Below are 21,993 nucleotides of genomic sequence, written 5' to 3'. Positions count from 1 at the left end.
TGATGAAACTCCAACTTCAGAATCTCGACGACCGCTTGCTCGTCCGGTAGATGGTGTACCCGACATATGCGCCCCCAATAGCACCAAAGAACATAAACACCTTGAAAAAGAACCAGCCCCAGCTGCCACCTTTCTTCTCGTGGGACTTGCGGCCACGGCCACTGGAACCTGCCCCGGTATCTCCACGGCCTGCATTGTTGCCGACGCTGTACAGGTTGTTCGTCGTGACCGAGATGATGTCCTGGTTGTCACTGACCTCACCTGTTTCACCGGACAAGCCGAGGTACGTAACCGAGGGGAGGGCGATATTATGCTCGTTCGCGTTCAGCGTGAAGCAGTTCGTCCACGACCCATCAGTCTTGTACTGGAGGTCGAGACTGAGGAATTTGTCCTGGAAGTAGGTCAGGCGCGCTTTGGTAGGAACCGATGCGTCCCGAAGACCGCGAGCCTAGCGTATGGAGAGTCAGAAAGGTCCGTTGACCAAATCGCATGAGTAATAGAATAGAACGTACCGAACAGCCGGCAATTTCATTCGCCTTTCCATCGTGCTCCTGGTCGTAGCTCGTCTGACCGTCACCCCTCATGATCATCACGTACGGAAACGCAACGCCCGGTCGATTATTCTTGTACGTGTCGAAGAAGATTCCAAAGCCCTCAAACTTGTCTGTCGACCCAAAAACGGGGCCCTGGGTGGCGCGCTCTTTCGTGAGCCAGATGGCAAAGCCGTCTCCATGCAAGTGCCCCGTGCCATGGAGTTTGAACTCAACCTCGATCTAACGACTGTCAGCTTCCCAGAAGGCCAAATCCATGTGCGTACGCACCTCCCAATTCGTCGCAATGAGGGGAATGCGAGAAAAGATCCACCCTTGTTGGGAAGGCCGGTTCGAGGTTAGGCGGATATACCTAGAGGTCTGTTCAGCAGACGACCGACTCAGGAGCAATTGCGACCAACATACTTGTCCGTACGTATGATGGTATCACCGCCGAAATCCCACCATCTGCTGTGCATGTCCGAGTCCAAGTATGGCTGTGCATTCCCTCTGTTAATTGAACCATTCTCTCATGCAAATACCGGGTCTTGGAAATGGTCGTACCGGAGAAAGGCTGTGAGTCCGCAGCTGATCAGGCCAAGAAGCAAGGAATATCATTTCAGTAAAGAGGTTCCCTCCTTAGCAACGCATTGAACCCAATATACTCACAGGGATGGATTTGATATCGGGATCCTTCTCATAGGCATTGGCACGCCCAATGGCGGCCAACACCGCCAAGCACAAATAAGCTGTGATTTGGGGCAGCCACATATCGAGTCTTTTGCGTCGCTGAATAAAAAGGAATATAGACTTGTCGCTCAAAAAAAGGAACGAATGGAACCAAAAAACTGCGAGGGCGGGGGTCAAACCGACGAGAGTATACAATACAGAAGACAGACAAGGAAAGGGCTCGCGCGGGCCAGGTAAGGTAAACAGCGGCAAAACGGGAATGATTTCAGAGAGAAGAAGAAAAGAAACTAAGACGGCCAGGCGTTGATCTTGTGCCACTGAAGCATCAGCTCCCGGACATTATTCTCGCCGGGCCTCGAGGGAAAGGAAGGACGGGAAGGGCAAGGTGTCGTTTCGAGATGCAGTCGTAGCTGTAGATGTATCCAAGTGTCCACATCTGACATGCTGTGGCGCAGCGCTAGCCGTCCAGCCACAGGATTAACTCCGCAGATCTTTCGCCCGCAACTTTTATTTTCAACTTCCAACGCTCAATTCATTCATTGGCTGGCGGCCTGGCAATTGTATTGCACCGTCGACCTTCGCAGATATTCCTCTTGTCATTTTGAACAACTTCCCAGCTTTCTCCCGTCTGTGTCTCTCCCACAACACTACCAACCATGCCTCTCTTCGGCGGTAGCTCTTCCTCTTCGTCCTCCTCCTCCGGGAACTCCGCATCGTCCGATGCTACCTCCGCGGAGCTGAAGTCGGCCCTCATGCAGCAGGTGCAGGCTGAGGCTGCCCTGAACAACGCCCGGGCCCTGATGACCGTACGAATACCTAGTCCATGGAGTCCAGGTTTCTAGCCCGTTCTGATCTAACGGTTAAACGTCCTGCAGAAAATGAACGAGAACTGCTTCGACCGATGCATCCCGAACCCAGGCTCCTCGCTCTCCTCGCAGGAGTCCACGTGTCTGTCGACGTGCATGGAGAAGTACATCTCGATGTGGAACACCACCAGCCGGGCATACATCGCGCGCATCGGCAGGGAGAGCAAGAAGATGGGCGGTGGAGTGGATGCCGGGACCCTGGCCTCCTTGGGTACGCCGTCAAGCTAAGATGAACGACCATCATCTCAACGGGGATTATGAAGAAAACAAACGAACGAACGAAGGGCCAATGTCTAAGGCGCATCGGGATGACTCGGATATGGCTATCTCTCGTCCTTAGGATAGCTTGGGCCGGCTTATTGTATCATTTCAGAGACTTGTATGACTATTTGTGTATAACATTGGGGAGGCCATGGGCTAATAACCATCGGTTAATGTTTGCTTTTCATTCTCAACAAACAAAACCAAAAGTTGGCATGGTCCATAATAAAAGGACTTGCGATAGAAAGATGAACGTCCACACACAACTCACTCAATATATGATATATATATTATCCAATGTCAAACTCCCATATTTCCTTGTTTAAGAATTTGCGTTTGGGGAAAGAGAAAACAGGGTGCGATCGCAACTTGAAGGTCCGCCGGCAATTGAATATTGCAAGCGACAATAAGTGCAAAGATACGACTCTGGCAATAAATGCTCCTCATGATATGCCAGACTAGGGCTTGATATGTCAATAAGTATATGTATTCATTCACAGTTTTCTACAGCAACAGAAACGTTGACAAGTCTTAACACATCAAGTATGTCAAGACAGTAGTTAGCCCACAAAACCAGGCGCATACAAGAGGATGATCTGCGATAATCTTCAGTCCCTAACCAGACGCTAGGCAGGCAGCTTCTGTTCAAAATAAATCAACAAGATCTTTTTTTTTTCTTCAAGAAGCCGCCACCTACTTGAACCAGAACCCGCAATACCGAAGAAAGAATAGAATAGGACAAAGGGGAAATGGCCGACCAAAATGAAGAAAACATATGGTAAAAAAAAATATCTGAACCCAAGAAAAGGCTTATTTGAAATGTAGAAAGAAAGAAAATGACGAGCAAAATAAGTAACAAAAAAAAGTCGTCAAAAAGGGGCCTTGTCTACAGTCGGAAATTGTCATCTTTCGCGGCCTCGCATCTTCTAAGCCAGTCATAAAAAAAACAAGAATCAGATAAGCCGTTGACAAGTAGAGAAATTTTTCCCAAATCCGGACCCAGATCCTAACAACCCATTCCTCAGGGCTGTTTGAAAAAAATAATTGAGATAGATCAGTCGACTGGCGACTGAGTAAGATATCCTTATGAGATATCTTCGCAAATAACTCAAATACGCCAGCGTAACTACAGGAAATAAAAAAATAATTGAAATAAATAAAAAAGAGGGAGAAGAAGAAGCAATAAAAGGATCATGCAGTTGATAGAAATACTAGTCCGAGAATTGCTATGGGCACTGCGCCAGCATAGCATGCAGTAGCTGACTTCGTATGGCGCAAGCCATTCATGATCTCGTAATTCATGCGGCTGATTCTCAAAATTCGCTGAATAAGTCGGCATATCTGTGAGAGAGTGTGAGAGAGACATCAGTCAACGTTATCTAGCGAGTGAGGACCGAGGATCATGAACAGAAACTTACGGATCTTCACCAGTGCATCCATATGGCTCATGGTCCTCAGGATACCTATCGAATTGACTGGCATCGCCCATACCAGCCCTCACAGGAGGCACGTACGGCGCGTCAATATCCTTCCTCAGGAGTCGATCCCACGTTACTTCGGCGAACCAAGGATGTCTTTTCACGTCTTCAGATCCCCCATGCAGATTCCCTAATCGTTTCGTGAGATCTGGTGTGATGAGCTGGGACAACAGATCTACAGCGTCCGGATGCATGTAAGGCGGATATTTGATCTTTCCTCGCAAAATATTCTCGTAGATCTTGACTGGCGAACCGCTATCCCAAAACGGAGTGAATCCACAGAGCATCTCGAAAATGAGAATTCCCAACGACCACCTTTTTTTGACACCTCATTAACAGGCGTATCCTCTCTATGCACATATTGGATACGGGAATCTTACCAGTCAACCGACTTGTTGTAGCCTTTGGATGAGACCACTTCCGGTGCCAGGTAATCGGGCGTTCCGCAGAGTGTCCAGGTGATATCCGGAACTTCTTTCGCAAAGCCAAAGTCGGTAATTTTCAGATGGCCATGGCGGTCTAGCAGAAGATTCTCTGGCTTAAGGTCACGATAGATGATCTGTTGTGAATGTAGGTATTCGAGAGCCAGTGTCACTTCAGCTGCATAGAATTTCGCAACCGGGTTCGGAAATCGCTAGAACAGCAGTCAATCTTCATTGAACAAAGAGTCCCAGACATAGTAGAGAGGGGTTTTCGTACTTGCGATTTGCGAAGCAAACTGAACAGCTCTCCCCCCTCGACAAAGTCCATCACCATGTAGAGGTTCTTTGAATCCTGAAATGTCCCCCAAAGGGTGACCAGAAACGGATGTTTGACCCGTTGCAGCATCCGCCGCTCATCGTTGGTATGTTCGACCTGTTTCATTTTGACCACTTGGGCCTTTTTCAACACTTTGATTGCATAAAAGCGGTGATTATGCCTCGACTGCACCAGATGCACTCGACCAAAACTGCCCGTCCCGAGAGTGCGCTGAATTATGAAATCGTCCAATGAATATTTCCCTTTCGTCTGCCGGGGTTGCGTCTTGACTGTCTGTTGCTGCATCAGCTGCTGGCCCAGGGCCTGGCCTGCCTCCCCTTGATGGGGAGGGTTGATGATGTTGTTTATGCTGGCGACATTTTGATGCTGTTGGTGCTGCTGCTGGTGCTGCTGCTGGTCCTGCGAGGGGTGGCTTGGGGTCGGAATGTGGTGGTGCGCCTGCAGTGCAGCCGAGTTCATCGGGTCTCCGACGTGTTACCCCCGCTTGCATTCGTCGAGGAGTAGTGGTTATCGTGCGCTGGTTTCTCAGACGTCTGTGACGCTGACGTTTGGGCGTGGTCGACTGCTGCAGGCTTGTCCGTTGATGCTTCGGCAATAGTAGGCGATGTGGGTGAATTGAAGTCCTTAGAAGCGGCCGAGGAATTCTTTTTCTTCTTCAACAATCCTCCTAGCGTCGGCATGAGCTGCTCGAGGGGGTTTCAGACCGCAGAAGAGTCTGAAACTGCGACTTGGAGGGATGACGAAGGACAATTGAGTGGTGGGAGTGATCTTCGGCCACAACGGCACCGTTGTAGAAATGGCGGCTACGTAATTTGGGAGGTTCAATCAGCGGTTCTCCGCAGTAGTCCGGCGTAGCAGATCGAAGCGCCTCGGATGAGAATTGGTCCGTACGACGTTTGACTGTTTGGCGATGCTGTCGTCCAGGAATCGATGAGGTCAGGGAGCGGGGTCGGAGTTAAAAGGGTCGAGGGGGTGACGGGGTCGGCGTGTGCGATGGCGGTATCGATAACGGAGCTGCTCCGCGCCTAATAATATCCATCAAACGGCCCGGAACAGCAGATCAGCGAGCTTTGATCGTCGAGATTTGAGGCCGCAAGACGCAGACAGAAACGACAGAGAGGCTGGAGGTTGGGTCACGAAGAGCGTTGCAGCCAGTTCCGGAATTGGGGGCTTGCGGGGTCTGCCCAGTGGGCTGGATTCCTGTCTCGACTGGTGAGGTCAGCCACCAACTTCCAAGCATCGAGACCGCCGCGGCGAGGGGGCCGAACCAGCCCTGCTGTGAAGGACTCAAGAAGGGCCAAAAACGATGCAAGGGATCTAGCTACATAGGTCTGTACCCCGTAGGTAGGCTGGATCTCCCAGGAAATAAGGTCGTTCTTGGAGGAAAAGAAAGAGGGTGGTTGGTGAATTGAATGAAATGAGTACGCAGTAGGTGGCAGGCCTTTGGAGAGGCGGCAACAATCGGGCACACAAGGAGTGGATTGACGTAGTATTGAATAGCACAATAATAACAGTCTACTATTACTACTATTCTTCTTGTCCTGCCTATTTAGCAGCAGAACACTGGTCAGTGTACAGAGTTGCAAGCTAATAATGCCCCTACTGGGATACTGCTCGTCATTTCGCGTCTATTTCGTCTTGACTGAAGAGACTATGAATGGTGATGATGTGCTACAATAAATATAGAGCAAACGACCACAATAAGGGTGGATGGCGAATAGCTGAGTGAAGAATAATAATAATGAATCGACTTTCCAGCAGCTTCCGCCCCCATGCCGTTTCTTTGTCTCCGGCCCCATCAGCCCTGGTACGCCCGGTATTTCTTTCAACTGCAATCATCAAGGGTAATCCCATCGTTACAGCACAAATTAAGAACGTAAGAATAGTCGAAGACTTTGTCTGCAGAGCAAACTAGCTACAGCAATCAATCAATGTTACATAATGATCTGCCTATACCTCTCTGTTCCTGTTCCGGGTTCCAGAAGAAGAATGCCCATGCGCAAAACAGAATAGCCAGTAGTACATCTTTACATGCAAGTCGCGACAAGAAAATGGTCATACACTTGGACAGAAAGAGGCCGACCGCATCATTCTGAAGATCATGGGCAGACGGGAAAAGAAAGAGGATGGACTAGATCCGATAATGGGCCATGTTCTTCTTGATCTCATCCACAATCTCCACCGCCTCCACTTCGTTTCGAGCCTCGAAATCGTACCGTTTCTGCTCGTTGGCCTCGTTGCCGCGAAGGACGACGACCCGGAAGCTCTTGGGATGCCGCCGGCTCACCTTGGATCCCACGATATCATTGAAACTGATCGATCGAGTCTTCCCCGTGTGCTCAAAAACCCCTTTGCCAGAGTCGGCCGGCATGATATGTAGATAGTCATTGTCAAGCACCAAAACGCGCTGGTTCGAAGTCGTAAAGGACATGGATTGTTTGCGGAAGACATAATAACGACGGTAATAGCCGCCGACCAAGTCCTGCTTCTGCGCAAGGGGGTGAAGCATTTGATGCCCCTTCTTGCCTTTCTTCGAGTTCGCATTGTTCGAGTTGTCAATCAAAAGAGGCGCGTTGGGAGAAGAGCTGCCGGGCGACCCTGTCAGTGACGAGCCTGCGCCAAACCGCCGGCGGACGACGTCCAGCTCCGTCACGCTGCCCAGTGCCTCCACCGTGCGGTCCAATGGCGCCACGGTATTGGAACCCATGACCTTGAGAAGGTAATTACCCTTGTCCAAGCCCCATCTCTTGCAGACGGAATCAAGGATCTCGGCGATGTAGCTGTCAGTGGACGTGTTGACGGTCGTCATTTGGCTCGAGCCATCCGAATTGATAAACCGGACCTTTAATGTCTTGGAGACTCCCATCCGGGGAGTGGCATGGGATGTGGGAACCGCTGGCCGGTCAGCCGGAGTCAACGAGCTGTCATTCAGCGCAGAGGAGAACGGTTGGTTGAGGATAGGATTGAGCCTCGTCGTCGGCTTATTTTGCGGCGCCGCAGTTGGCTGCTGCGTATTCGCCGCCGCTGATGCTTGCTCGCCGCTCTCTTCGGATTGCCCTGTACTGAATTTGGGGTAAAGACGTTCATTCTCCTCGAATTCGGCCTGTGTGGCTTCGACCAGCGCGAATTCATCGTAGGGTTTACCTCTTATCCGCCCTCGAAGCGCGGCGGCTCGATTATTGTTCGAGGTGAAATCGGCCAACGGCAGATTTCGACCCAGAGGAGGGAAATCATATTCGACCTCGCCGTCTTCAACCATTCGCAAAGTCCAACGGTTGACGTTCAATTTCTCGCCTTCAATCGGGGGCTTGAGACCTTCCTTGATGTATCTCCACAGACTCAGCCCGATAGCGTCCGCAACAGTGACTGGTCCCGAGTGATCTTCATCTTTGAACTCGCGGAAAATTGGCAGATCAAACGGTTTATCTGGTTGGGTGGAGAACGGGGCGTATATCTTTACATTCAATGCCGTAGTCGAGCCATTGGCCCATAGCGAGGCAAATTTCTCCACAGGATTGCTGGGAACTTTCTTTCGGGCATTGAGTTCCTTGGATAACAGACTCACTGGTTGTACGGTACTGATAGGTCGCGGCGGAGGAAGGTCCTGCAAAGTAGGGGCAGAGGTTTTTGGCTTCTTGGGCGAAGCACTCTGCGTGCTACCCGCATTAGGTAGCTTGTGCATCATGATGGGTGACGAATCCAAGGTGCCATTCATATCGACATCTGCAAGTAGGGAGGTAGAGCCAGCAGTAGCCCCAAAATCAGAGGAGAGCACGGAGTCGGGCGATTCCCCTCCAAAATCTTCTTCCTGCTCATGCATTTCTCCAGCAGTCGCTTCGCTGTTCTCAGCACTGGCCTTGTTAGTGCTTTCAGGCTCTTGGTTTGCTGGCTCCTCGATGACCTGATGCTCGGATGAGAATTGAATCGTGCGTCGTTTGAAAAGAGACGGGTCCATTTCGCCGTCGGATAGATCACTGCTCGTAGTTGTATCGCCCCGAGATCGCACTTTCATCACCTCCACTGCACCCAGCGAACTTCGCCGAAAACGATTGTCAGGTGATGCGCGAGATGGTGATGTCACAGTCACTTCCGGCCCATCGCGACGATCTGAAGATCGAATTGGAGAGGACCCTGCTCGATGCCTTATCGGCATTTTTGCGAACTTGATCTGCTGTGCAGCTCTGGATAGAATGTAAGCACGGATTACAAAGGAAATGGACAGAGGGAAAATGGGAATATTGGCCTCCACAACTTACCTCTGCGTAAACTCCCCATCTTCATCGCTTTCGTCACTAAGGTCGCTGCTATCCTCATCCTCTCCCTCACCCTGTCTTTGTTCATTCTGCTGGCGTTCGCGTCGCCGATTTCTGCGCGCACCTCTGCCATGATGTCTTGTCCCGAATGTGTATGTACTCCCCCCACCACCTGTTACCATACCCCCCTCATCCTCGTCTCCATCCTCCCCGATTCCCAGTCCATCGCCGTCGCTCGCTTCCCTATGCGCGTATCTCGCGAGGCGGTAATACTCGGATGCCACTGTAGCCGTCGTCGGAATTGGCGGAGAGTAAGTACGCTTGATGCCATCCTGTGCTGCTGCATTTGTCACAGCGGGCGACCAGCCAGCGGCGCGAAAACCGGGGGTGTTGAGCACAGAGTTGTTCACGTTGATAAGGCGATCGCCTATACCATCCTTGATGACTGAAAGGTATGAGGTACGCAGCTGCCAGATTGTGAAGCTAGAAATGTGTCAGAGACATTCACGCGTCCTGGATTCTCAAAGTAGTTGTTCGCTGTACAGGGAAGCGTGGGGGGTTGTGAGCGCTTACTCTTCATTCTGCAGGAGAGACATCCTGAAAACCCCACAGCAAACCCGCGGAAATCCAAAAAGCGCTCACCCTCTGCCGATACAAGTGCACAGGTATTACGTGAGAGTCGAAAGAGGACGCGTTGGGAGGAGGCAACGAGTTAACTTAGGCCATGAACTGCATGGTTACTGGGCAGGTGCCACGGTTGCATGCGGTAACAATTCACGACATATGAATTTCAATGAGTGTGAATAATGGTCTAGTGATGGAACAGGGCCAGCCTGGAGAAAGGAATGTAGAAAGGACTCTGCAGCAGTAAGGGTTCGAGGCGTGGACAGCAGCCGACAACAAGGACCGGCTGTGATGAGGGAGGCGGAGCGGAGTCGGATCGAATAATGCGTTAATGCATGTCCCCACTCGCGGGGAAGGTCTAATGATTAGTTCACTCGCCACAGACTCCATGCGTCACCAGCCATCAACAGCAGTCACTGAGAAACAGTCTGTCTTGTTTATCAGACTGATGTACAGTGACTTTAAAATAATGGTTGGCTGGATCTCTTTCTTTCCCACCTGTATCTCTGGAACTGACCCCGGCCACGTGGAAGATGATCAAAGACTAAGTCTGTGACTATATTATGGAATCTACGGAGTAATATCTCGAAATAACCGACCATACAGAGTACTCATCTTAATCAATGCTAGCTGATTTGTCATTCATTCGGAATAAACTGTTATCGGGTCTCATGGAGTAGTATATTTCCAACCTTCCATGCTGCTTACCAAGCTGGACATTGGCCAAATTTCTGACGCGGGTTGCGTGGACGGACAATAACTGGTGATACCTCTACGTTTGAATATCGACAGGTAACTGTCTCATCGCTTACTCGGGAGTCAGAGGAAAAATCCATGTACTGCACGAAATAAATTATTTTCAGTTAATGCCGATTACCATTTTCATTAGACATACAACCCATCCGAGTTCAAGAACGCCAACCAAACACACAAAAATGTCCCTACTGCTTTGCGCTAGTATACAGAAGTCCTCGTTACCTCTGAACGGACGTAATAACGAATGCAAGCTGTCGAGGCAGAATAGTCCACAGCATCCAAACCCTTCACCCTTAATCTTTGCCTTTGGCCTTGCGGCCACGCCCTTTCTTCGGCTTCTCATCTTCGTCATCATCGATGAAGTCGTCTTCATCGTCCTTCTTTCCCTTGGAGGCCTTTTTGCCTTTCCCGGCAGTTCCTTTCTGGGCTGCTGGCTTCTTTGGAACCTTGATGTACTTGTCCTTTTTCAAGTCCAACTCTTCACTTTCGTCTTCGACTTCGGCATCCAGAACCTCCTCTTCTTCATCTGATTCGTCGATGGCATCCTCGATATCAGGTTTCACCTTGGGAAGCTTCTTTGGTGCCAGCACGGTACTAGCCTTCATGAAGGGAACAGGGTGCGAACGCTGATTGTAAAGACGTGTGAAAGTCGCTTTCGTCTGGGATTCGAGTTTGACATTGGACTCGTCCATGGGACCAACGCCGAGCTCAACCATAGCATCCCAATCCTCGCGAGTGAGGAAGTAGCTGTCCATGAGATCAATAACATCTTCAACGCTGTCCTTACCGTCGTCCATTAATCTGCGAATGAGCTTGTCCCATAGAAGAGGTAAGTACTGCTGTCTGATCTCATCTCGGTCGCCGGATGCTCGGAGCCGCATATGGCCCTGTATTTCTTTCACATAACGACTGAGTTTTCCTGCAGTCTAAGTTAGCCAAGGGTATCATTTCCATGTAATAAAAGAAACGTTACCTTGCTTGCTATTCTGTCCAAGCCAATTAGTAAATGCTGGTCGATCTATCAGGTTTCCGTATATGAAGCTGGCTGGTCGAACAAAGCTGAAGGCAGCATGAGTCGGCATCAAACTCCATTGCTGTTGGCTGCCGTGGATCATTCGATCGACCAGATCACCATCACTGATGCTTGCAGCTGCGTTTTCTGCAAGCTCAAGGAGCTTCAGACTCCGTTCTTTTCCCGAATATCCACTAGCAAGTGTCGGATTGGTCTTCAAGTAATTTTCTTGAAGCATAAGATAGCTGAATTCATGATCATTGAAGTAGAGTTCGATCTTATCGTTCAGAGTGGATTTGGAACTTGGTGAGAACATCTGAGCACTCAATATCTGGCTCACGATGTCCCAAGGTTTCAAAATAACGTGCTTCTCCCAAGCTTTGGACATCTCTTTTCCTTTATCGTAATCCAGCTGTTGTTGATCCAACTTCACAGTGGCCAGCATATTGATGACCTGCCGAATGTCGGCATGCGTGCCTTCGATTAGGCTGTCGAGGACCTGCGGAGGAATTTTCAAACCCTCTCTGAAGCAAATCGTAGAAAGTCTCGCTCGAATCTGATCAGCAGTTGGCCGCTTAAAGGGGAGCTCATATGTGACGTGATCGAATGGCTTCATCTTAGGAAGCCTTCGGTCGTTACATATCAGAATGAGCGGAACTCGAGTCTTCTTCGCAACGGCGGCTAAAGCTCCGACGCCGCCTCGATCACCAGCCGACATACCATCGACTTCGTCCATTATGAGCACGAGATTCTTCTTCTCAGTCTCGACTTTCTTCCCTTCTCCAGAAAAGTAGCCTTGAAGAGACGTCGTATCCAAGACACCAAGAAGCCCAGTTTCTAGCAGTTTCTTGTTCCTTGTGTCGCTGGCGTTGGTCTCCACCACGTCATAGCCCTCAAGTTTTGCAACAAGATGTGCTGCAGTTGTTTTGCCAATCCCTGGTGGCCCATGAATCATGACTGCCCGATAAAGACCGGACCCATCCTTTCCGGGCAACTTGAAGTTCGCTTTGGCATTCCTTCGCCAGTTGCGCAACCAGGTCTGAAGTTTTTCCACTTGGCCTTTGTTACCACAGAGCATATTAAGGGATGTCGGCGCGTATTTCGTCGTCCACAGACGGTCATCCACCTTGGGTGCCTGAGAGCTTGAAGGTGGCTGAGAACTTTTTGTCTGAACAGCGTTGGCCTGTGATCTCTTCTTCTCTTCCTCCTCTATCTCCGCAGCCATAGCTCGGACCTTCTGCTCCTCAGCTTTCCTTTTGGCCTCGTATTGTTCAGCAGCCTTGCCATTACCACCATTGGCAGGAAGTTTTCTGATCAGTTCAAAGAGACCGTCCTCGTTGATTGTCTTAATGTTGTAGTCTCGAATAGTTTTGAGCTTTTTGGGGCCAGCATCGTTTCCTAGAACAACGTAACTCGTCTTGGAACTGGGGGCAGTAGTGACCTTTCCTCCATAGCGCTTGACGAGGGCCTGCCCTTCTTCGCGGCCTAATGTATCCAGAATTCCCGTGAACACAAATGATAATCCAGCCAGACAATTTGGTGCACCAACAGGTATTTCCTTTGTTCCAGCAGCAGGGGGATCACGCGATCGTTGGGCCTGGGCTGCGAAGTTGAATTTCTTCTTCTCATCAGAGTCTGGAGGCGGCGAAGGTGGTTTCACAGTTGGAATGCTGTCAAGAATGTCCTGGATCTCTTTACTCTCTGGCCGATCATTTTTCGAAGGAGTGGCCTTTTGTTTTTTGGGTGCGGACGAAGTCTGTGTGTCTGCACCTTTCTTGACATCACGCGATTTTCCATCCTCGTCTTTGTCCAAAAGAGCTTCTGACTTCCGTTTTCTTCCACGTCTTGCTGCTGGAGCTTCTGGGGCGTCATCCATTTCCACGTCTTCATCGTCTTGTACAGCAGTTTGCTTTTTCTCTTGCTTCCCAGATGCCGCCACAGGAGGCCGTACAATGAGGTCATCAGAATCATTTCCACTTTTCTCCTCAACATAGTCATCGTCGGCTCGACCAGACTTTCCGTATTCGGCGGCAAAGATATCATCCCCACCAAGATCCTCATCGTCCTCAATCAGGTAGGGTGTATCCTTTGTATCCCCCGGCTTTTCCTCGTTCCTAGCCAAAGATGGCTCCTTGGCTTGCTTCGCCTTAGGCGTACCCTTCTCGCCACTTCCGTTAGTGGTCTTGTTGACCGGTGGCTTGCCATCATTTTTCTCGCTCTGCTTTTTTGGCGGTCGCCCTCTTTTCTTGCTAGACGAAAAATACTCGGACGTAGTGGTGGGTTCGCCTTTTGTCTCTTCCTTCTTCCTGCACCCCATGAGTCAGTATTGCACGACCACCGATGAACTCGTGAAGGTCCTTACTCTTGCTTTGTTCCTATGACTTTGGCCGGTGGCGTCTTAGTATTTTCGACTTCCTCATCCTCACTGTCATCAATCACCTTTCTGCTGCCTATAATATTAATTGTGTCAGATTAAAGTATAGATATGAAGGATTCACATTCTCTTACGTCTCTTCCGGGCAGTGGATGGATCCTGGATAAATCATTTGTAATTAGCAAAATTGAGTTCTTGCAACAAGGGCAATTTAGCAACTTGGGCACAACTTGGATAGACCAGAAATCAAATGTTCAGACTTAAACAATGAGATTCCACGAGCGTGGCAGATAAATTAGACCTTCACGCACCTCTTTCTTTGCCGGGGTCTTCGCAGCCGACCCATGGGAGTCCTGGCTGCTCTTAGGACCGAAAAAGTTCCTTATGTCAACGGGCATTCTGATTTTTGAACCATATAGCCCTATCTAACAAAACGAAAATAGACAAAAAAAGAGGTAGGGCAGCTGGTTAAAACAGATATCACGGCCCAGGAGCTCGTGCTGCCTACCAGCTCTCCAGATTTGGGAAACACGTCCATTCGCGGGGAGACGCGCATCGCGAAGCCAGCATCATGATTACATAATATACGCATGTGGGTCACGTGAATGAGCCTCTTTTGCTCCTTTTGGACATCCCCGAACATTCCCGCAACGACAAGCGGCAGATTCATACGATAAGCAAGGTGCAGCTTACGTTCTCTTCAGCTGAGGATTCACATGTCCCTGTGTGAAATATTCAAAGTTGAAGATGTTTGCTAAGCCTCAATTGGGCCTTCTGAGGCCCTCGTGTGAGTGCTACTCTTTTTTCCTAGCTGGATGTCAACTCCCATACTCATATTGACTTACCTTGTGTTATAGACTCAGCGCCCTCTTTTGCATACTTCTCACCGTTTGCGCGATGTTTTTCAACGACGTCACCAGCTCTGGACTGGCTTACTCCAAAGTACATGGAGAAGTCAAAGTCTCCCAAGGGTCGCCCGAGGATGCACACCGGTGGCTCGACTCGAGGTACTACCGTTGTTTGGGGTGACTACGGCCTGCGTATGAAGGACCATGACCGGCGAGTGTCTGCAGCTCAGCTAAAGCTCGGCGCGGAGACGATCAAGCAGCGATTACGAGGAATGAACTACAAGCTGTATACGAGAGTCAGCGCCAACATCGGCGTCTATACGAAAGGAAATGAGATGCGAATGGGTAAAGGAAAGGGAAAATTCGACTACTGGGCGGCAAGAATTCCTGTCAGTAGGATTGTTTTTGAACTGAAGGGTGACTTGCACGAAAAAGTGGCTCGGGAAGCATTCAGATTGGCTGCTCACAAACTGCCTGGTATGTCCAATATTCTCATTGGGAATGACGGAATGGTACGCTGATTTGAAATTTGTAGGGCTGTGGGAGTTTGTGAAGAAGGGTGATCCGCCAGTCGTTGGTATAACAAAATTGGGCAATGGCGTCACGTTGGAGAGCCTCAAGAAACCGCGCAGAGCAGTACCTCTCCCCATGCCGAATTCAGCCAACTCGAATTCAACCACCTCGAATTCAACCGCCTCGTCACAAACCGCCTCTTCCAGCACGTCTCCTGCTCAATAAATTAGGCAAGCTTCTACCGAACGGGCTCGTCATCGGAAGATGAATTCGAGAGGCAATCTATGCACCGACCCCTGAGCCGGGCCCGTATCTTTGTGCCGTCCTACTTCGCCTCGTTTCTTCATCGTTTCCCTGCGACTCAGGGTTCAGATCTTATGTACAATAACATTAGCGTCATTTTGTGTTATTTTGCGGTGCAACGGTGTCCATATCAGGAATAGCATGAAACAAAAGGAAAGCTGCTTATATTATCAAATATACCTTTGTTAACCTGACCTGAGATATTGGTAGTTGTCCCCGCAAAAGCGGGTTCCACAGTTGAGTCTCTGTCAAGCGTCTCATTTCCTCGATTATAATCTGACAGTATCTTCATCTCGCTGACCGTGTGCTTCTCATTGGCTGCATTTGAACAACCGTCCCTGATTAGCCATTAGACAAAAAAAAAACCGATGAAACATCACGCCTACCTCCGAGTTGCCCCCTCTCCTTAGCGGGTGACACTGTGACTGTGCGAATGGATTCGTACCTAACGCCAATATCACAATTAGAACTGAACGATCCCGAGTAGCTGCTTCTCATTCTAGAAACATTTTAAAGATACGAAATAAGGCATGTACGGTCGTAAAACAAAGAGATAAATGAGAATACGGGGGGCTACTACTCACTGGGAACTCTCTCCTCCAGGCTCCAGGTCGGTGAGTTCAGGAGACATAATAATGATAAGTGCGTTGATCGACACAGTTCGATTGAGGATGCAATTGGTCTGCAATTCGATGAAGTACTAGTATTTTTCTAAGAATTTTTTTATTTCTTTCTCCGAATTGCAGGTTCAGCAGGGCTGTGTACCTGTGGACATATCGATGATGTACTTGGGTACGATGACGTAACCTATACCTCTCAGCCAGCGAAGAACACAAAAGACATCAGGAACCAGTGTGGCCTTTCGAATTATTATACTCAAAAGACAAATCTGGGGCGTCTTATTTGCTAGCTCCAGATTATATATAGTACAACCGAGACAAGAAATACAAAGTTCCCATGCAGAATCAAAAACCCCATTTCGCCGATTGAATCCATGCTTTACATGATTTTTTTTTTGCGCCATTACCACACTCATAACGCGTTTTTCACGATGCCCTTCTTCCGAATTAAAAGTCCATTCCCATCAAGTACCTGGCAGCAAAGATTAGTTTGTGATCAGCTCTCAAGATGTGTCAGATGGAAGACAAACCCTTCATAGATACGCATAAACTTGGCGACAAAGGCCTCTAGGTGGAAGATGACTTTCTGTAGGTGAAGGTTAGAGTAGCGTTTTAGAAGTCATAATGCTGCTCCATCACTCACACTCCCGAGTTTTATTCTGTGTTCGTAGAAAGCAGACCATTTGATTACGTCTGGTTTTAGAGCATCATCGACTTTAGCAATTAGTTTGAACGTCAACGTCTGAATCTAAGTTAGCTCTAAGCCTGCATGAAACCACGCATAATTCCATACCTTGAGGATGGTTGTAGGAGGTATGCAATGAGTCAAGAGGTCGTAGAGTCTTGCGCGGACCTGTAATAGCCGTGCCGGTGACCGCTCTGCTAATATCTCATCTGCTGTCAGTGAGATGAGAGCCTCCCAGTCAGGAGGAGGAATTGGAGTTTTGTCGGTGACTTTCTCACTACATGCGCATGTCATTAGCGTGAGACTTTGTAGAAATGGATGCAAAAACGTACTTTTGTGCGTAGACGGCCTCGAACATGAGTAATGCCCGCCGCAAATTCCGCCCACTCTCCTTCGCGATTCTTTTATTGAGCCCATCCACTTCAGCCCACCCTTCTCTCTTACCAGCCATCCTCAAAACCGAACAAATTTCCTCTTCCGTCGGCGCTGAGACCCTGACCAGCAGGGTCCGGGAGCGGATAGGGGCGATGATATTTGACGTGCTGTTTGCCAGTAATATCAACCTCAAATTTGGACTGTACTTCTCCATCGTCCGCCTCAAGGCGGCTTGCGCATCGCGCGTCAGATGGTCGGCTTCGTTGATCACAACAACCTTGAAGCGCTGTTTCGCGGAAAGGTCAACCTGCTGAGTTTGGGCGACCTCTTTGAGCAGCTCCTGTATAACCACGCGATCATAATTCCCCACGTCCGCCGGCGTAATCTCAAGGTGGTAGACTGAAGAGACAATGTTGAACTCAAGCTTCGGTTGCTGGTTGTCTGGAATACGCGAGCGTCGATCTTGATCTTCTCCACTCCAGGCCCGTATAGTTCCTTAAGTGTTGCTATTACGCGAGTCTTCTTGCCCGCACCCGAGGGCCCGTAAACCAGAAGGTGAGGGAAATCGCCACTCTGAGCCTGTACCAAGGAGTAAAAGTGAGCGCAAGCTTCTCAAATAGAATACGTGCGATGGATCAGCGGCGCACCAGTGACTTCAATCGCGCTGAGAGCTCATGGTGATAAGAAAGAGAATCAAGGGTCCTAGGCCGCAACTTGTCCACCAGGAGAGCCATTGTGCAGGCTTATTGGTGGCAAAGCACTGAGATCAGCTGTATAGGTTTTTGAGGAGCACCTTGAGTTATACCTACTCAGTCATAAGCTATGGAGTAGAGGCATTCGGAACTTTTGGCGTAGTAACGCGTCGAGACGCGCCGCACTTAAATGATGGCCCGTGCACGAGATCTGAGGGCGGTGTATCCGCTGTTCCGGAGCTTCCTTTGCTTGAATACGAAAAGTGGTTCAGATGGGTGTCCCCATCATTTGAGTACAAATTCATATCTAGAAACCTTAGCTTGAGTATATGGTTTCTACTATCCATGCATCTCTTTGCAGAAATCGCCGATATTTTATTCGACGGGTTGTTCTCCAGTTATATACAGTACATTCAAGTGGTCATCCGCAAGCGGTGCTAGTACAGCAGCTGCCCTGGTGGGAATGATTCCAGATCCCAGATTTCCGATGCCTGCTGCTTAAGCCGCTCATCTTAGAGAGTGGAGAAAAGTCTAGCTTGATGTCCATTTCATACAGTAGTACATTACATATTTGATATGAACTGGGACGCCGATTATGCTCGGGAATTTGTTGAGGGGTTGGAACATCCTCACCCAGAGGGTGTAGGTCGTAGGACGCCGTTATCGTCATATCGTGCTTCTGTTATCGTCCCTATCAGCATCTATATCAAACACAATATCCGGGGTCATTTTGCTTACTGAAGAAGGTATAGGACAACGTAATGGTGTCAATGCCCTTCATGTTTGGGTCCTTTACGAAGTCCGGATCGATGAAAAAGAAGACCGGCATGTCCACAGACTCGCCAGCATTCAGCTTCTGCTCCTCGAAACAGAAGCATTGTATTTTACTGAAATATGGTGCCACTTGAGCCGGAGTCACGCTATAGGTTGCAACACCGATGATATCTGTTGGTCCATTGTTTGTCGCGGTATAGAATGCCAGCGCCGTCTCGCCTGGAAGCACGCGAACTTCCCGCTGCTGTGGTGTAAACTTCCATGGCAAAACGTCTGATACCGAGCCATTGAAGGTAACGCGAATGCGGCGAGCGTCCGTTACAGGTTTTAAACGTGAAGCTGTATCACCATCGCCAGTGAGATGAGTTTGAATAGGTTGACCGCCCCAGCCAGTCTGCTGGCAAATCTATACCATATAATCAAGTCAGTCGAGTCCTTCATGGGAGAAATACTTGGGCAGGAGCAGTATGTGCTAACCATCTTGTAGAACGGGACAGATCCATATGCAAGCGCAACGGTGCCCACGATGACACTGATTGTGTAATATCTAGGACCAATTGGTACAAGGTTCCGCTTTTAGATACAAAATAAAGCCATCATCAAATACTTACAGGGTGGATTTGTTTCTTTTGACAGACTCTGGGCTGCTATATGGTGTTGACGGGATCTGCTGCCGCAAAGACGGCTGTTGTGAAAACCATCTCTGGAATCCTTGAGAGCGGGCATTACCCGTTAATCGCTGGAGATGGTAAATGTCCCAGCATGAGAGACATCGCCCTGTTGACCGGGCCAGACGAACTACCATATTTCAAGAGACCAAATTCAGTCTGAAAATCTCACCATTACTGTCACTGAGAAGCATGATCGTAAGTTCGGGGAGCTCGAGGCAGGCTCGCAACCACGTGATGTGTCTTGGCGGCCTTGGAAGTGGATTACTCCCGTCCGGCGCTTGCCGCAAATCAACTTCGAGATTTTGTAAATAGCAAAAGGGATGGACTCCCGTTAATGCTTCTACACTGCACGCCCTCAAAAAAGGTAATAGAAAATAGTGGCTAGTTACGCCAAAGAATGTGCAGGCCAAAGAACTCAGGTGAGAAAATGCCCAATTGGCTTGTTCCGGGTTCTTTTTTGTCTCCTTTTCAATCTCCTATAGGATGATGCGGCCACTTTGAAACTATTATGATGTCTAAGGAATGCGCTCTTTCTTGGCTTAAGCTGCATCGGTATGGTTAAGCAATTGATATTCAATTTGTATTTCTATTACTCGCAGTTATAAGGCCAATAAACCATTAATAATACACCAAGTAAACTACATAATCATTCAAAGTATGCTCCCCACCACATGAGCTCTGCACGGCATCTTCTATAATAAATCCATCCCAAACCAAAAATGCATCAATCAGATTCTATATCGTGTTGTAGTCCATCAAGTAATCTTGCGCGCACCTTTGGGGGTTGATGTTACTCAAAATAGAGGCCCTCCTTCTCACCGGAAGCTTCGAAGTGCCTGAGAGATTCTAAGGATGAATAAGCGTCTCATAAACCTACCCCATAACGCTGGCAAGCACTCTGCCAAAGACGCCCCGAACCATTTCCGGTCGTTCCTTAATACAGGTAAGGACAATTGCTGCACTAAGAGCAAAGGCAAACTGTTCCCGCCATTGATACTGCAAACAGGTGTTAGTGATACAGGTCCCGCAGCATGCCTCGACAGGCATTCGAAAACAATGAACGTGAAGCAGGCTTGGGCTAGAACTCTGGTTTGCTAGCCCTAGTGGTACAGAGTTGCATCGAGGGTCGGACTGAGCAACACATACCTTCTTATCATACCGCCGAGGTAACAAAGTTGCTGCAGCTCGAGGTGCTACGAAGAAAGCAATCTCTTGTCTCCTGTGGGCACTCTCAGCCAATATACTCCAGCCGCACATTAGGCATCCTGCGCCGACACATAGGCCTGAGTCCCACATCATCGGCGTCACCGTTTTCGCGTCGAAGAGCCTTGGCCCTAATCTTGTACGCGCCAGGCAGACAGAATAATAGAAAATGCTCACAAAGAGAGCGAGGAATGACGAAGATCGCATTGCATCTTTGACAGCACGAATGCAGGCAGTTGGGGACTGCCTGGAACGCAACCGCAGAAGGAGATGTAGGGGGAGATACGTCGCCAAAGCAAACTTGAAGGTTCGTAGAAAGCGAGAAGCTGCATGCCATTCACAGCTCGGGCCGCATCCCATGTGTACCATCTCACAAGGAATCGGAATAGTTGTGGCGGGATCGCCCCATTCAATTGGCCAGCCGTAGTCCTCACACATTGATCCAAGCAATGGAGCTTGGCCGGTATCTTTACCGTATACGAATTCTCCTCTTCTGGCGCGACGAAGGGCCTCGATCAATCTGGAGTCGACCTGAGCAGCCTCTCCAATCCATTTTGCATAGGAACGCGGAAGTCTCTCGGGCAGATAGAACCATGCCCACATCACCACTGCTGCGCTTCCAGCAAAAAGACCAGCATCCGCAAGTTGCGGAGCCATTGATTCCACCCGTGTCCACCGATTCCGGGATTTCCGTCGGCTCTTCCAGCGATCCCATGCAATACAAGCGACCACATCCAACGCCCTGGTGAACGAAAAGAGGGTCAGGTCTAAGGTTCTCCCAGCAAGTTCATGATGTTTCAATCTTTCCAGATCGCTGTCATGTGCGGGCAGCGCCTCTCCTTGTCTTTGAGAATCATGATTCTCGGTGGTACTATCAGCACGAGGGCTACCACGCTTCCGGTTAAGTAGCTGGAATCCTATCCACGCAGAAATAAAGGCAGAAAAGAAGCGAATGAGGCGCACAAAGCCTCTGGATGGCCGCAACGACGCTTGCGAACTCCATTGGCGAAATATCGAGTAGACTTGGTAGCACAATAGAGGCAGCCACGTGGCGCCACCTACCAAGGCAGCGCAGAAGGTTGGGAATCTGTTCAGACCCCAGCCTCCCAGGAGGACTCGAACCAGCTGTGAGAAATTCGAGTCAGCTATTCTTGCCGGTGAAGGGACCATGGTGAGTTAGAGGCCATACCTCCTTGAATTTTTGCTTGCTATCAACATCCTTTCTCTGAAGACGCGACAACCAAGAGAGCAACCTCGGGGTCGTTGAAGTCAAATAGCCAAGTACATAAGCACGCAGGACCCTGGAAGGACAGAAAATCACAAGAGCTATCAGTATGACGTTGTAATTCGAGATCTGGACAATCAGGCTGGTGTCACAAGGTGTGAGCATACGGGTTGATAATCCTAGCATTGGTAATCTTTCCAGCGTGAGGTGCCATGGCGCCGCTTTACGCTATGTCCTGCATACCGGGCTCAGTGCTATGCTATCCCTAATAAGACTGCGCGGGTTAATTAGGTACCTGTCCATGGAAGGCTCTCTATTCGCAACATCAATAACAAAGATCAATGGCGCTCCACAATATCTCAGAACATCACAGACGTCACATACGGTAGAAAATGTATGAATTGCAGAATATGAGTATGAATCAGGGAAGCAGGGATGAATATAGACTGTCTGCAAGATTCATGTGAAAAAGCAGCTAAAT

At 49.2% G+C, this 21,993-nt stretch overlaps 8 protein-coding genes across 8 annotated transcripts; 2 read left to right on the top strand and 6 right to left on the bottom strand.

Annotated features, from left to right (window-relative positions):
- Window positions 1-16: 16 nt before the first annotated feature.
- On the bottom strand, window positions 17-1,301 carry T310_9547 (Lectin family integral membrane protein; the record flags this gene model as incomplete). Its single annotated transcript, XM_013467988.1, has 6 exons — window positions 17-448; window positions 513-773; window positions 822-903; window positions 957-1,027; window positions 1,095-1,118; window positions 1,200-1,301. The coding sequence occupies 6 exons, from the start codon at window positions 1,299-1,301 to the stop codon at window positions 17-19; spliced, it is 972 nt and encodes a 323-aa protein (XP_013323442.1).
- Window positions 1,302-1,876: 575 nt separating this feature from the next.
- Window positions 1,877-2,314, top strand: T310_9546 (Mitochondrial intermembrane space translocase subunit Tim13; the record flags this gene model as incomplete). The annotated part of the gene is made up of 2 exons (XM_013467987.1): window positions 1,877-2,026; window positions 2,096-2,314. 2 exons carry the CDS (start codon window positions 1,877-1,879, stop codon window positions 2,312-2,314), a joined length of 369 nt encoding a protein of 122 aa, XP_013323441.1.
- Window positions 2,315-3,660: 1,346 nt separating this feature from the next.
- On the bottom strand, window positions 3,661-4,689 carry T310_9545 (cAMP-dependent protein kinase catalytic subunit PkaC1; the record flags this gene model as incomplete). Its single annotated transcript, XM_013467986.1, has 4 exons — window positions 3,661-3,688; window positions 3,766-4,140; window positions 4,206-4,459; window positions 4,525-4,689. 4 exons carry the CDS (start codon window positions 4,687-4,689, stop codon window positions 3,661-3,663), a joined length of 822 nt encoding a protein of 273 aa, XP_013323440.1.
- A 2,026-nt stretch (window positions 4,690-6,715) lies between these two features.
- Window positions 6,716-9,433, bottom strand: T310_9544 (Stress activated MAP kinase interacting protein; the record flags this gene model as incomplete). Its single annotated transcript, XM_013467985.1, has 3 exons — window positions 6,716-8,765; window positions 8,841-9,320; window positions 9,411-9,433. 3 exons carry the CDS (start codon window positions 9,431-9,433, stop codon window positions 6,716-6,718), a joined length of 2,553 nt encoding a protein of 850 aa, XP_013323439.1.
- A 1,077-nt stretch (window positions 9,434-10,510) lies between these two features.
- On the bottom strand, window positions 10,511-14,001 carry T310_9543 (uncharacterized protein; the record flags this gene model as incomplete). Its single annotated transcript, XM_013467984.1, has 5 exons — window positions 10,511-11,136; window positions 11,191-13,535; window positions 13,592-13,679; window positions 13,738-13,762; window positions 13,915-14,001. 5 exons carry the CDS (start codon window positions 13,999-14,001, stop codon window positions 10,511-10,513), a joined length of 3,171 nt encoding a protein of 1,056 aa, XP_013323438.1.
- Window positions 14,002-14,350: 349 nt separating this feature from the next.
- On the top strand, window positions 14,351-15,189 carry T310_9542 (Mitochondrial large ribosomal subunit protein L16; the record flags this gene model as incomplete). Its single annotated transcript, XM_013467983.1, has 3 exons — window positions 14,351-14,390; window positions 14,461-14,928; window positions 14,987-15,189. 3 exons carry the CDS (start codon window positions 14,351-14,353, stop codon window positions 15,187-15,189), a joined length of 711 nt encoding a protein of 236 aa, XP_013323437.1.
- A 1,145-nt stretch (window positions 15,190-16,334) lies between these two features.
- T310_9541 (DNA replication factor C subunit Rfc5) lies at window positions 16,335-17,681 on the bottom strand (the record flags this gene model as incomplete). Its single annotated transcript, XM_013467982.1, has 7 exons — window positions 16,335-16,359; window positions 16,418-16,473; window positions 16,531-16,629; window positions 16,681-16,849; window positions 16,905-17,346; window positions 17,481-17,526; window positions 17,595-17,681. 7 exons carry the CDS (start codon window positions 17,679-17,681, stop codon window positions 16,335-16,337), a joined length of 924 nt encoding a protein of 307 aa, XP_013323436.1.
- A 587-nt stretch (window positions 17,682-18,268) lies between these two features.
- Window positions 18,269-21,726, bottom strand: T310_9540 (Integral membrane protein; the record flags this gene model as incomplete). Its single annotated transcript, XM_013467981.1, has 9 exons — window positions 18,269-18,318; window positions 18,378-18,819; window positions 18,891-18,960; window positions 19,025-19,211; window positions 19,254-19,429; window positions 19,962-20,080; window positions 20,231-21,412; window positions 21,477-21,588; window positions 21,680-21,726. 9 exons carry the CDS (start codon window positions 21,724-21,726, stop codon window positions 18,269-18,271), a joined length of 2,385 nt encoding a protein of 794 aa, XP_013323435.1.
- Between the last annotated feature and the right edge of the window lie 267 nt (window positions 21,727-21,993).

The sequence above is a fragment of the Rasamsonia emersonii genome (genome assembly GCF_000968595.1).
Source record: "Rasamsonia emersonii CBS 393.64 chromosome Unknown ctg1118621762150, whole genome shotgun sequence".
Lineage (NCBI taxonomy): Eukaryota > Fungi > Ascomycota > Eurotiomycetes > Eurotiales > Trichocomaceae > Rasamsonia > Rasamsonia emersonii.
The sequence above is the reverse complement of the archived record's forward strand: the minus strand, read 5'-3'. Positions and strand labels throughout refer to the sequence as shown.